The 15,293-nt window shown below is 42.9% G+C and overlaps 1 protein-coding gene across 1 annotated transcript; it reads left to right on the forward strand.

Annotated features, from left to right (window-relative positions):
* The first annotated feature begins 4,534 nt into the window (after nt 1-4,534).
* On the forward strand, nt 4,535-15,077 carry LOC146578392 (serrate RNA effector molecule homolog). Its single transcript, XM_085258930.1, has 20 exons — nt 4,535-4,681; nt 6,649-6,771; nt 7,238-7,348; nt 7,436-7,579; nt 7,666-7,726; nt 7,812-8,109; nt 8,184-8,413; nt 10,128-10,247; nt 10,322-10,454; nt 10,543-10,670; nt 11,468-11,529; nt 12,137-12,215; nt 12,302-12,466; nt 12,597-12,767; nt 12,845-12,998; nt 13,294-13,406; nt 14,009-14,240; nt 14,325-14,426; nt 14,547-14,661; nt 14,745-15,077. The coding sequence occupies exons 2-20, from the start codon at nt 6,653-6,655 to the stop codon at nt 14,818-14,820; spliced, it is 2,613 nt and encodes an 870-aa protein (XP_085115056.1). The 5' UTR covers nt 4,535-4,681; nt 6,649-6,652; the 3' UTR covers nt 14,821-15,077.
* Nucleotides 15,078-15,293: the final 216 nt, after the last annotated feature.

The raw sequence follows: 15,293 nt of genomic DNA on the forward strand, positions 1-15,293 counted from the left end.
ATAATAAAAGTATTTCTGCTGCTGTGATATTTTTGTTAGTATATTGCCAGGGAAGCGTGACTGAAAAGTAATGAGTAAATAAGTGCTAGCAGGATATTGTATGGAATGAGAGGAACTAAATGTAAGGCAGAATTCAGTAAAAAAAAAAAAGCGAGCTATTTATTTCAGGCTGGGGAAAGTCATTAACAACAAAGTCCAAAAAGGTGAGCAAAGAGAAGACCAATAAAGCATGAGGGAAAAGAGAAACACTTGGAATAAACCAAGAATACTTCTAAGAAGCTTAAGCCAAATGCATCATTTGCACAGTGCCAGCTACACTTCCTCATTTTAACCCTCAGCTCCAGGTTCTCTATATATAAAAGAAGTTCAGACGTTGTGGAGCTTTAACCTCAGCTGACGAAAACTAAGAATGCACTTTAAACTGTCGAAGAAAAGGCAACAGTTCAATCAGACTAAATTAGAACTTGTGATTTTTGATTACGTTGAACCCTAAAATGTATCTTCTTTGTCATGTCGTATTATGTTGTAATTTCATTGGCTGTCAGAAACTGCTACACGTACATGATCCTCTGTTGGTTGAGTCTAAGGCTACGTTCACACTGCAGGCGAAAGCGCATCAAATCCAATTTTTTTTACCCTATGCGACCCATATCCGATCATGGTGTGACAGTGTGAACGGCACAAATCTGATATTTTCAAATCCATCTGGGTCACTTTCGTATGTGGTACTGAATCCGATACATATCTGATGTTTTAGAAAGCGACTGCTGTTTGATGGTCATGTCGCATTAAATCCGTCTTTTACGTCACTGACACAAGACAGACGCCAATTATCAGCTTTGACAAGATGTAGTGTATACTGTTATTGATGCATCTCGGCTCTTTCTTTATACTTGCACAAAAAAACGTTGACTTCCTGGTTCTTTTAGATTTGTGTATATCTAAATTCTGTTTCATTTGTTGTGCCGTAAACTTAACCAATCTGATCTATTGCAGCCATCGCCTCTCTTACCCCTGTGTTACATATTCACATAATCTTGTGAATATGTAGGTGGCTAATGTTTAACTTGGACGTTTCACTTATTTTTTGGTTTTTGGTTTTTTTGTATGTTATTTTTAAGAGGACCTGTTTTTGTTGTTGTTCACTTTGTTTTTAGCCAGCAATATTTGATCGACATTTTATTTGGTCACTAAACTGCCAATTCAATTTATTTCTAAAGCACCAAATCACAACAACAGTCACTTCAAGGTGCTTTATATTGTAAGGTAGACACTACAATAATACATACAGAGAAAAACCCAACAATCATATGACCCCCTACGAGCAAGCACTTTGGCGACAGTGGGAAGGAAAAACTCCCTTTTAACAGGAAGAAACCTCCAGCAGCTCAGGGAGGGGCGGGGCCATCTGCTGCAGATGCAAAGACAAACAAGAAGCTCAGCTTCTAAACAACATCACCTTGAAGGCTCAACTTCTTCCTGGTGGTTAATGTTGTGGAGCAGGGAAATTATTTTACTGCTATTGTTAAAGAATAATCATCATCACCATTGCATTAATAATATAATCTGTAGTTTATATTGCATTCAGAGGTTGAACAGTGTGTGTCTTTCAGAAAGACTAAGTCACAGGCTGACAGGAAACAGGCTTGCAGAGAGTTTGCAGAAGTGAAACCAGTCTTAGGTTATTTTGAGCAGCAGGCCAGACGAGGCCATTTGAATTACTAGGTTATTCAAATTGATCATTGCTTTAACAATGTAACAGATAGCTTTAAGATGGCCTTAAGATGTTTATGCATACAAGTTATTATATTAATTTTGTATTCCAGGTGCAGTTATAACTATTTTATACATATTGCATATCTGTGCTTATTTGAGTTGATGTTCAGGTTCATTAATGGTCTAAAGCTTCACTAGTGAGAGTGTCTAGATGATCCATGCTGAGGGAAAACTAGAACATAGAAGGAATTGCAATACATGCTTACAAAACACTTATATCAGTTTATTTTAATATCTTTTATATGTTCATATTCTTGTATTAAGCTTTTAGTAGGGGTTCTTGATTAAAACATTTATTTAGTAGATGACACATATATAGTTTCAGTTGTTACATATCTGAGTGTGGCTTCTGCCTCTGTCTGGTTAGGGGTCAGGAGCTAGTCGGCGAGGTGAAACAGGGTGCAATTGTGGTTAGCACACAGACACACACACACTCAGTTAGAGAGAATCATTTATAGGTAAAAGTTTAATTATGTTTTGCTTGGGGTTGCAAAAAGAGCAGTTTGTCGCAGAACTGCTGCTGAGGTGTCAAGATGACAAGCGAGCATCCGGCAGTGACAGGAAGCACCTGTTATGAAGATAGAAGACAATTGTTCTTTCAAATTGTGTCAAAAGTCGTTGTGGTTTTGATATTGACGTATGTGTATATATCCTGTCTGTGACGCATGAAGGGGGCGTCAGTAAATCAAACCCTGATGCTATAAAAATCTGTGTATGCTTTGAGGAAGTTGAAGACCAGTTCTTGTCTGGAAAGGGAGCTGTTCTTCCCACATGTGTGTAGTCATTAAAATCATTGTTTGACCAAGAGCTTCTGGACCATGGGTGGTTTGTACTCTCCTTCCTCAATTTTGAACCTTAACAATGTGAAAGAGAAACATTTCTATTTTTTCATCACGATGTCAATTAGACCTGTTTGTCACCTGCAGGTTCACCAGGAGGACAGAGCGAGCACAGAGGAGGCCATACTAAATCTGCTGCACTATCACTTTTTCTTGTGCTGCTTGTTGTTGTCACTGCTGCTCCTGGTGGTTTTTTAATCTACAGAAACTGTAAAGGAGAACGGAGTAAGCCTCCTGCCGAGCAAGGACACAAACTGTCCCAGATGTCTCCTCATTCAGATGTCAGCACCTCCATCAGTGAGCTCTGTTATGTGTAACACATATACACTAAGATATACTTCATCACTCCCCAAAGCAACAACAGTAAAGACTATTAAAAAAGAAAACCAGAGTAGAAGAAGCTCTTTTACTGTCAGAAGGGGTCGCCACAGCTACACGTGTTTAGCACATGAAACTAAACATGTTTGATTTGGCAAACCAAAAGGATTTGTGTCACTTTGGAGAAGAAACACTCCAGAGAAACTTTAAACAAACTAGTGGAGAATCAGTATTAGAATATGATAGAAATCACTTTAAAAGAACCTGAAGATAAATAAGTAGAACTCTAAATAATATTACTTTGAAAACTGAGTAAAAAGCTAAATAAAACACAAAAGAGTGACATAAGGCTACATTTGCCCAATGTGAACGACTAAAATAAAACTTTATAGATCTGATCAGAAGCCATTGTTGCTTTTGTTCAACAGTGCAGAGTATGTGAGGCATCATCTACAGGAGTCGACTGAACAGTGAAATGCTGTTATGACCTGTTTATAAGTCCTCATTTCTCAGTTTGCACATCCCCGACTCCTCTTCCTCCCTCTCATTAGAGATGAGAGCTAAATAGCTGAGGAAGAAACAGGAAGGAGAGACAACAGATTTTGATCACACTGAGAAATCCTCCGCTCAAAGCTACACTATAAAAGTGATGTCTGGATTTATGATCTAAGATGTTTGGATGCTCATGATATTTTTTTTGCATTAAATATGTTTTTATCATCACTTTAAAGACAGAGAAAAGGTATATGAGTTGCATTACACATTCACTATGCATTATATTTGATTTCTCATTTAAAAAGACTTCAGAGCTCTGTCTGCTTGATCAACGTGGCAGTAAAATGTTGACTTTTATTTCACTTTATTGTCTCCTGTGCTATTGTATACATGTGTTTCTAGTACACATATGTTTGTGTATCTATTTACCAGATCTATCTGTCTGTGTGCTGTAAATAAGTTCACATCATGGCAGCGTGACCGGCATCAGAGTGTCTTTTACTCGCTGATGGAAACAATGACGAGCTGTTTTTTCATTTTATCATCACAGTCAATGTTCACGTGACTCAAACTTGGGTTGGGATGTCATCGATCAGGCCTGATGGTTTGTTTTACACACATCTGGTAGTTTGGCAGCTTAGATTTTTATACTGATGTCTCTAATTATTATTAGGATTGTTGTTTTAATTTTGAAATTAAAAAAAAAAACATGCTGTGATGGGACAATAGAGAGGAATTGACAAACTCTGCTAAGTAAAACAATCAACCCTAACCTGATCGTCATTCACGAATTAGAAGAGGTGAAAATGTTTTCACATATTTATTATCTCTTAAACTCAGTTGATCTCAGTGAGGTTCTTGGAGATTTGGATAGAAAGGGGTGACATGTTGCAGGAAAGCAGAAAATGTCATAATGTTGGAGTATTTAAAAAACTTTAAATTTTGTGCTGTTAAAATTTTAACTGAAGTTCAATGGCACAGCTGGCCAAATACAATTCTCGCGGAAAACAAAGAAGAGTTCTCAGCTTCCTAGAAGTGAAGATAAAACGCCACGACCCCTTTATTTCAACGAGTGTGTGTATTTACCCAGTCTGACCTCGAGGCGGCGCATTGTCATTGGACAGACGAGCGGTAGTGACAGGAAGCGGAATTGTCGTTGGATCATTGTGCTCTTGGAGCTGGCGGCGGGATAACTGTGCGGCTGCTGGTAGCTGTGACGGGCTTGTTTCTGAGTTTAAAACAACAAATCTCAGGTAAGAAAAACACCTTAAACTCAAAAATACGCACAGATAAAGTAGCGGGGCCGAAGCGGAGGGATACATCTCTGTGAACAGGTTCATCTGGCTCCATGCTAACGAGCTAATTAGCAGCTGTTAGCTTCGTTAGCTATGAAATGCTATATGCTGCTAATGGTAGCGTTTGATTTGTCTTAGTGAAAACTTTTAAACCCTTAATATTTGCGTCTCCTAACGATCTGGGGCTGCCGGGAGTTTGCGACGAGCCTGTCCTTAAATTAAAAGCTTTTAAAGAACTCAAGGACAGGAGCTAGCAGGCTAATTAGCAGCCAATGTATCAGTGAGGAGTCACATAAACAAACAGAGTTTATAATAAATATTTCAAGATAAACTGTGAAAGAGCAGCGATGTTTAAGCTGATACACACTGCTGCTTATGTGCTTTTATATTAGCAGAAGTGGAAGAGGGCATAAGAATGATTGTTAAGCAGAGGGGCGTTTCAGCTAAGGATGTTTATTTCCTCAGTAATGTTGATTTTCCTATCTCAGTCTTTCTGTGAGAGCAACAGACCGGTCAGGCTCTGTGGTTTCTCATTCAAGATCTCCTGCACGTCTCAGGAAAATTTGTAAAACCTGAAGCTAAAGTAAGAACATTAAACATTGAACCTCTTAGAATTCTACACAACGTGAATTGCATGAAAAGCACGTCAGTGAGTGAAGTAAACATATCAGCGCAGAAGCGGAGTTTGAATTAATATTTATAAATGGAAAATGGCCTGTATTTGTATAGCGCTTTATTTAGTCCCTAAGGACCCCAAAGCGCTTTACACATCTAGTGTACACCCATTCATGGTAAGCTACATTGTAGCCACAGCCGCCCTGGGGCACATTGACAGAGGCGAGGCTGCCAAACACTGGCGCCACCGGGCCCTCTGACCACCACCAGCAGGCAACGGGTGAAGCGTCTTGTCTTCTTATGACAGCGGAGTTGTGGATATGATGGAGTCTGTCCAGTGCTTTGCTGGAGATTCAGAATATGGTTGAGGGTCTAATACAGAGTCGATGAGTGGTGGCCAAAGTCAAGAGACTAAACTGGATCATTAAATACAATTAAGCAAAATAGAATCAAAATATTTTCTGCTTCAATGCAGCGTTCACATCTGGTGTGAAAGAAAATTAATGCAAATATTGGAAACACAAAGTGACATTCAACAACCTCATTCGACTTTAAAGGAATAGCTGTGAGAGACTGAGGTGACCACCAATCCGAGTGAAGAACTGTTGATTGACATATAACGTGGTTATAATTACACTCACTACTATGTTACATGACAATCAGCTGGATTCTTTACCGTTATTGGTAGAGCTCACTTTTCACTCACTCACCTGAAAGTTTACCATGGGTCCCGCCCACTTCCCATCACCTATAGTTATTTTTCCCCTAATTTCCGGCTTCTGGACAGACTTTCCTCGCTGATAAACACAGTCAGGAACCGTCACAGCAGATGACATTAAAGTAGATCAAAAATCTTCATTCCTGATGTGAAAAATAAAACACAGTTCCTCTGAGTGGCGATGGTTTAGGACATTAAGTGCGTTTATTACCTGCAGCAGAAGGTATTAGGCTACACCCCTGAGAGGATTTCACACACCTTAAGGAGTCAGTGTGGGTTTAGGCGCTTAGAGCGTTAAACCTGCAGGCAGGAGGTGATGGGAGTCAATCTAGTGTGGGAGATTTGTGCTTCTCTTGGTCCTGCGTTGGTGTAAATTTATTGAATTTACAGGTTTTTCAGTCGCCACCTTCAGCCTCACAGAGCCTCTTAATGTGCATTAATTAACTAAACTCTCATAATTCTCTGAATTTATTTAAGGTTTATTTTGACAGTTTGAACAATTATTTATTTAAACACCTTCATACTTGGTGATTTAAAGTTGCTGAATGATGCAGAAAGAATCCCTGATGTCAATATCTGTTTGCTCCTTTAGACCGATGGGAGACAGCGATGACGATTTGGATCGGAGGAGGCGGGACAAGTTCAGGCGGGAACGCAGCGACATGGAAAGGTCACGAGAGCGCGAGGAGAGGAGGAGAGACGACTGGCCCGACAGGTGGGAGCTGGTGACCATTCCGATCGTTAAGTTATTCGTTTTTAATCCGGAGAGAAAGATCTGACGAGCCGACACATCTGACAGTCAGAGTTCAGCCTAAACCTACAGAGGCTCATTTACTGCATCAAACTGCTGCAGAGCTGCTGTCACAGAGAGGCAGCTGCTGCCATCTAGTGGCCTAGATGTAATAGTGCAGTGATGTGGTCCTTTGTTTAACATTGAAAAGTTTCCCACACAGCTGTATTCTTTATGCACGCCGTACTTATCCCTAATCACATCTGACACATTTGTTTCAGAGTTCATACAGTTTGTTATCCAGCTGTAAACATCTGTCCTAACATCAGCGTATGAATGAGACATGTTATTGGAAACTGAGTCGTCAGGATTTATTATGGCTGAAGAAAGTCGCCGACTTCATCCCGACAGGTTTGTCCACTGTGTGATGTCAGCTCTCTGTTTGTTTCAGGGACTGGGACCGTGGCCGCGAGCGGAGGCGGGACTATGACCGCGGCCGCAGAGAGAGGTTTTCTCCGCCCAGACACATCAGCCCTCAGCACAAACGCATGAGGAGAGAATGGTGAGGCCTGTGTGAGAGAAGCAGCTGCAGACTTCAGGTTCTGCTCCGTGTTCCTGCTGTGGTTAATAATTCTCGTTTCACCCTCAGGGACGACCACAGGGGGGAGCCGTACCGCTACGACCTGCCATACGGAGGCGGCGGGGCTCCATTTCCAGGGGCGGGGCCTCAGGGCTGGCACCCAGATTTTCCTCACCTTCACCCACATCATGGAGGCCACCCTCTGCAGGGCAGGTGAGCTCAGTCAGAATCATTTCTGCCCCCTAGTGGCTCCAACAGTTTTCACCTGGATTATTTATTACCTGAGTTTTGTGTCTCAGGTTGGGGATGGTGGATCCAGACCTCCCTCCTCCCGGTCCTCCTACCATGAGGAGCTTTAAGGTGGGTCTCTGATTTAAAAAAATAAGGAGGCATCAAAGTGTCTGTTTGGCGAGGTTATGACATCACGTCTGTGATGCGTTTGCAGGAGTTCCTGTTGAACATGGAGGACAGCGTGGACGAGACGGAGTCCGTGAAGCGCTACAACCAGTACAAGCTGGACTTCAGGCGGCAGCAGCTGCAGGACTTCTTCCTCCAGCACAAAGAGCAGGAGTGGTTCCGCTCCAAGTACCACCCCGATGACATCGCCACGAGGAAGGCAGAGTCTCTGGCCGCCCTCAAAACCCGACTCGGCGTCTTCCTCTTCCTCATGGACAACAACTGGCTGGACAACGTATCGCTCGACATGGACCACGCCCCTGCCATCATTAAACTCCTCGATGCAGGTAAACTGGACAGGAAGTGAAGTGAAACGGGGTTTGTGTGTAATAAAGTCTTTAACCTGTGTGTCTCTGTGCAGCTGTGATAAAGATGGAGGGAGGAACCGATTTTGACCTGCAGGTCCTCGAGGTTCAGGTGAATGCAGCAGGAGCCGGTGGAGATGCGAGCGGAGGAGGTGGTGTAGGCGAGAAGAGTCAGGCAGATCCCAGCGGAGGCAGCGTGGGTGGTCAGACCAGCTCAGAGGCGACTGTAACTCAGACGAAGGAGACGGCGAGCGGTGACGCGGGCGATAACAAAGACACAGAGAAGGTGACGTCTTCGAATATCCTCAGCATTGTTCCCTCTAAGCTGCGCGCGTGCGCACTGCTGGCACGGTCTCTGCGCACAAAAAAAATCTAACCTGAATTGAAATTAAAATTAAAACGTTAACAATTCTGTTTTGCAGTGTTAGTCAGTGAGTGACTGGCTGCTCCTGTATGGGATTAGAACGATGCCACCTTATCCCATAGTCCAGCCAATAATGCGATTTACATTCGTATATACGCAGCTAATCAACGTGGTCGACAGGCTATGACAGCGTCCTTATGTGCCAACACCGGTGTTTTAGCAAAGCGGCTGATGTGGAGTGAAGCCACGTTAATGACAACGTGTACAACCGTTGGAGATGTGAGCAGGACAGACGAACAATAGACGGAAACAGTGTGGACTTTATACCAGTTTTTAAATTGTGTTGATCGGCCACGTAAAACCAGAGTTATGATAAAAATATGCAATGTTTGTTTTTCTTCCTGAATACTGTCGTTGTTTATATTTACTGCTGGAAGAAACGGTAAAAACAGCGTTTTATAAGGAAAACGCTGGAAAGCGTGTGAGCAAAAACAAAAACAAAACCCACCCTTTCCTATTGGTGGAAAAATGTACCATGTCGACCAATCAAAAATTGATATGGCAACGTGGCATCTAGTTGTTAAGAAACGGGGGGAAGTTTTAGGAGTGACGGCGGTGCTTTGAGATGTGAGAGATTTGAGACGTTTAGCACAAATCTTGTGTAGTTAGTGTGTAGTCAGTGTGTAGTTAGTGTGTAGTGTAGTCAATAGTTTTGTTGTGTGTGTCAGAACAATGAGGCGACTGCTGAATGTTACAGGTGTTACAGCAGTGATACATCTGCTGTTGTCAGGCCTGCAGGTATCAGGCTGTTGTTCTCCTTCATCTCATAGTGGACAGAAATTATTTTTTGGAGCGGCACAAATAATTTGTGTGGCATCAGATCTGATGCAGAACACCTGATTGTTCTGTAAATAGTTTGAAATGTTTATTTAAAAAACGCCTTGGCTGCATTTTTAGGTAAACACCTGCAAAAAACTTATTGTTATTGTTGTTATTTGCAAAACTCAGCTACTTTTTTGAAGAAGTAACTATATAATTAATTGCTCAACATTGGTCTTTATTTACTGTATTTTGCAGACAGAGTTACAGACTCTCTCCCAGACTCAGACTCATGATACAAGTTAGAGCTGTAAAAGTTGTGTTTTCAAAATTGGAGTTCAAGTTATTTTTACTTCCAATAGTGTTAACATGCTACAGGTCATGAACAAGATCTTTTTAAATTTTCATTGTAAGTGGGCTAAAGCAGTTAATTAAAAGTAGTCTATCATAAATGTAAATGTTGTAATTTGATTATTTTAATAAACCATGTAACTTGGATGGATTCGATGCTGGCGTGACCACATTGCACACGTCTGCTGTTGCTCACAGTGGTCCAAGGGACGCTCAGGGAGTTTGTGTGTTCGCTCAGACACGTGAAAAATTAGAGGGAACATTGATCCTCAGTTTACTGAACTGGACCCAGTCTCTTCCTGTCTGGGTCACATGACTTTGAATTATTGAATTATTAACTACTGTAGAGAAGAAACAGGTCACGGGTTGAGTGACAGTCTGTTCAGTGTTACGTTAAATAATCACATCCTGACACACAACGGCGTTCAGACTGACCTTAACCATCCTATTTTCTTTCCTCTCTCAGGGCTCAGCCGACGCCAAGCGTAACGGGAAGAAGGAGAAGGACGACGACGAGGAGGAGGAGGAGGAGGAAGAGGAGAAGAAAGAAGAAGAAGATGAGGAAGAAGACAAGAAGACCAAGAAAGTGAGTCGTTTGTCTTTTGTCGCTGATGTTCCTTAATGTTACATCGCATTGTTAATCCCTCCTCTTTCTCTCAGGGCAGGAAGAGGAAACGCAGCCTCTCTGCTGACAGCGGCGAGGGCAGTGCCTCCGACTCTGACTCCTCCCACTCTGATGGAGAGAAGGATGAGGACGAGGAGAAGGAGGAAGAGGAGGATGACGGAGAGGATGGTATTTATTTTAAACTCTTTTTTTGAACTCTGAAATGTTGAAACACTTCTCAGACTTCAGTCTGAAGTGTTTTGCTGGTTTGTTTCAGAGCGTCGTAAAGAGCGAGGGAAAGAGAGGGAGAAGGAGGCTCCACCCAAGCCCCGCCCCCTCCACCTCACCACCTCCCTATTCATCAGGAGCATCCCGCCAGAGGTGTCCAAGGATGAGATCACAGCTGTAAGAAAACATGCCTTTACAGGGTGAAGCAGTTGTTGCTAAACTCAGACTAACATTTGAGGAACTGCAGCTCATTTTTCAAACCTATAGGTTGGCACTGTTTAGGCTCCTCCCTCCAGAGAGTAGGACGTTATTAAAATAAGTTTGGACAAGTAAATAATGACAAACCAACAAAGGAGGAAGGTTTTTAATTATAGTCGGAATTCAGCAAGAAAAATTAGGCTGTTTTTAATGAACCAGCTCTGCTATGTGTTCATGCTCCCTGGGAGAAATCTGACCATTTAAAACAAAACTGTGCAGAACTATGAAATACTGCACCATGAACTGGTTTATTTATTATTTAACTTATAAATAGTTCGAAGTAAAATATCATTTTTACCCAGAACATTTTTTTTAGCTCAGAAACTTTCTTTGTTTGTGGTGTTGAAGCTGAAAGCTGTGATTTTGACTTACACATATGTGAACATCACATTTTGGGTTATTTAGACTAAAATACTCAATTTTGCTCTACAAGGGCCTGATATCCACTTACGAGGACATTATACTGCAACTGTTCTATTGAAATTTTAAACGTATATCCTCATACGTGGCTCTTATTGTTCTTAGAAACAAAAATCAGGTAAAAAGAAAATCTGGTAATTCTTTGTTTTTACATTCATCAGGTCCCAATGTGCCCAGATATCAAAGAGGAATTAAAAATGCATGTCATGGAAGAGTTCGGGTCTTAGGAGGTTCAAGTTAGAACACACCTGTGCACATCACCTGGCTCTCTGCTAACCTCCTTCATGTGTTTGCAGCTGTGTCACAGATACTCAGGCTTCCTGCGGGTGGCGCTGTCGGACCCTCAGCCCGAGAGGAGGTGAGAACAAAAAAGTGCAGTCGCGACACCTGCATCAGCTCCTCCCAGCTTCATCTGCCATTAAAGGACTGATATGTAAAGTGTAGCAGATTGTTTAGTTGTTTATAAATAAACCAGACATATATATATATGTATATAAGATAGGACATCAAACACCGTGTATTCTTATCAATGCATGAAACATGCAAGTTTATAATCTGTTGTCCTTCAGTAAAACGTTCCTTGAAAGCGTCATTTCACTTGCCGTTTGCATTTATACAGGAAGTCAGGTCTTTAGCGGCGTCCTCCAAAGAAAAACGATATTCTTCTCTAAGCAGGACGACGCTGTTACTATAGTTCAGGAATCACATGAAGTTTTGTCCTGAAAGCACCAATTTTAATTATTTCTCCAGTAAAATTAGCATTTTCTAGCATGAATATGAACAACAATACAGTTTCACCACTCAACACTGCGTTGCCTATGGATCGAGACGTATTCACGTGTTTAAGGCGCTTTATCTAAGAACTGCCCCGCACCACGCTTCTTTTTGTTATCGAGCGGTTTTAAAAGCATGGATTTGGAAGCGTTGCTCTTTAAACTGAGCTTCAGTAAATATTTGTGCTTCAGGTTCTTCAGGCGCTGCTGGGTGACCTTTGACCGCAGCGTGAACATCAAGGAGACGTGCTGGAACCTGCAGAACATCCGGGTACACACACACACACACACACACACACACACACACACACACTGGTGTGTCATGGGTGATTATAACCTCCTCTATGCTTTCTGCAGCTCAGAGACTGTGAACTCGCTCCGGTGGTGAACAGAGATCTGTGCCGGCGGGTTCGCAGCGTCAACGGTCTGACGCACCACAAACCGGTGGTGAGGAACGACATCCGACTGTCGGCCCGACTCGTCCACAGCCTGGACCAGAGAGGGGAGCTGTGGACCGGACAGGTGCGGTCTTTAAATGTGCTCAGGCTCAAGGGTTCAGAGTCAGAAGCACCAGTCAGTCAAACACTATCTGGGCACTGCGTTACCCATAACCCCCTCACGACTGACATCATTCCTCTGTGTGTGTGTGTAGATGGAGACCAACCCCATCCTGAAGAACATCACAGATTACCTGATAGAGGAAGTCAGCGCAGAGGAGGAGGAGCTCATCGGCGCCTCTGGGTGCAACACCGATGACGCCGGTGACGCCAAGGACCCTGCCTCCTCTGACGTCACCTTGGAGACAGATGATAAGCTACTGAAGGTGGGAGGAGCTTCATGTAGATCAGGCGCTGCCTGCTTCATGTAAGCGTGTATTTACACGTGCGTGTGTGTGTACAGGTGCTGGACCGCCTGCTGCTCTACCTGCGTCTGGTTCACTCTGTTGATTATTATAATTTCTGTGAGTATCCCGCCGAGGATGAGATGCCACACCGCTGCGGGCTGATCCACGTTCGAGGACCCCTGCCTGTGGGCAAGATCACCGCAACTGAGGGTACGCACGCGCATACACTGCAGATCAGCCTGGTATATTTCTAGGAAAACAGGACGTGGTTTCCTAGAAACCAGAGACGCATAAAGTCCTTCTGACCTGTGAATAAGACACACTTACCTGGGGTGTGTCACAGCAGCCTTTGAACCTTTATGGAAAATTTCGCGGTATGATGATCTGTAACTCGAACACATCACAACGTGTTTTTAGTTTATTTAATCTCAAAACACTTCGAACTACAGCTCCAAATACACGGCTGCAAAGTTGACGTTAGTGTTGCTGTGCTCTGATTGGACAGTGAGTGAACACCAGCGGATGTGCGAGGAGCGCCTGGCTCCGCTGCTCTCGCCCTCTGAGACTCTGAGTGAGGAAGAAGCGACCAGGCTGGGGAAGAAAGACCCGGAACAAGAGGTACGACACACCGCCCGCCAACAGATGTGTCCCACATGTGCAAAAGAAAAAGAAAAAAGTGCTACTTCCTGTTCCTTTCACAATAAAAGCCCTTCATATTATCCAACTACTGACTTTGAGATTATTAGACGACCTCCTGAGCTGCAGCTTATCACAAAACGATTCAGATCAAGTCTTGTCTTTGATTTTACAAGTTCTAATTTTGTTTTCTTAATTATTCCTCATCAACTACAAGAAAATGTTTTGGAAGAAGGAAGTAAATTCTCATAATTACTCATTAAAACAAGAAAAACACATGCAATGTTACCTTTTTATTATTATTATTATTTATTTTTTTGCTGTCAAAATAAAATTAAACATTGTATTGTCGGTGTGTATATCTCCACTTTAAGTGTCGTTAATTCAGGATTGTATTCATAATTCATTTGGCATTTCAGAAATTAAAAAAAACAATAGAGATTTGCAGCTATAGAAGGAATGACCTTTTAACAGCGTACGACCTTTTCATAGAAACCACCATAAACACAGTGTGTACATGTGAGTGTAAACAGTTGTCCCAATGACGAGCTCTCCTCCCTCCTCTGTGTGTCTCACCTGTGCAGGTGGAGAAGTTCCTGTCCTCCAACACTCAGGAGCTCAGCAAAGACAAGTGGCTGTGTCCTCTGAGCGGGAAGAAGTTCAAGGCTCCCGAGTTTGTGCGCAAACACATTCTCAACAAGCACGGCGAGAAGGTCACCGGTGTCCGGCAGGAGGTTGAGTTCTTCAACAACTTCTTGTTGGACGCTAAAAGACCTGCCCTGCCTGAGAACAAGCCCCTCCCACCGCCTTCACCAGGTTGTGCCCCTGGGACTCTGTTTTGCCTTCTATTCACGTTACTGTTTTTTCTTTTCTGATGCGTTTCCTTCTCTCCGCCTTTAGCCGCTCCTCCGGGTTTACCAGGATTTCCCGGACAGTCGCCGCAGCAGCAGAGCCTTCTGGGATATCCGCCTGGAGTCAGACCACCCATGCCCGGTTTCCCAGGTGTATATAAACACAAACATAATAGAATTTAATTAAGTATTTAAAATGAAAAAATTCAGCTTTGCTTTTTCAGTGCAGTGATGCAGTCTTTTAAGGTGTATGTGTGTGTGGGTGTTTTAGGCGGTGCACTCCACCATCCACCAAACCAGTTTGGAGCTGGGCGGGGTAACTATGACAACTTCAGAGGTCATTTAGGAGGCGGCGGGGGGTTTTCTGGGAAACAGCGAAACAGCAGGTAAAGAACATGCGCCGTGACGACAACACAGTGGAGTGTATGAATCACATCAGTTATCTCACTGTGTGTGTGTTTGTTTGCAGGGGCATGCGAGGCGACCCTCGCTCCATCATCGAGTACAGAGACCTCGACGCTCCGGACGACCTCGACTTCTTTTAAGCACCAGAAGCCCCAAGATTGTTTTTTTTTTTTTTTTAAATAAAACACTTTTTTATTCCTACGTTTCCCATGATGCCGTTCCTCTTCCTCATACCATTATCTTTTTTCCTACATAGGACAAACTGTAGAGCTGTGTGTGTGGGTGTGTGTGTGCGTGGGTGTGTGTCAGCAGGACCAGTGTTACTGTCAGTCATTAGTGATGATGATGATGATGATGCGTGCCACTTTTCCAATAAAGACCAGTACTGAAGGACTGATGAAGGCTCGTGTGCTGCTGTGAGAGGAGCTGCACCCTTTGAAATCTTATTTGGATGTTTCCACAGCAGACAGGCTGATGTAGCTTCAGTGGCTTAAAAGTGAAGATGTAAACACACAAACTTAATAAGTGAGAATTCGTGAAGTTTCTCTCTGTTGCGATGTTACGTTTCAAACCCTTTGAAGTGCCTGTGTGCTCTTGTGTTGTCCTAGGTCAC

The sequence above is a fragment of the Mchenga conophoros genome, linkage group LG3, assembly GCF_057382185.1.
Source record: "Mchenga conophoros isolate Kocher_MC1m ecotype Shallow Benthic linkage group LG3, M_conophoros_male_GT1.1, whole genome shotgun sequence".
Lineage (NCBI taxonomy): Eukaryota > Metazoa > Chordata > Actinopteri > Cichliformes > Cichlidae > Mchenga > Mchenga conophoros.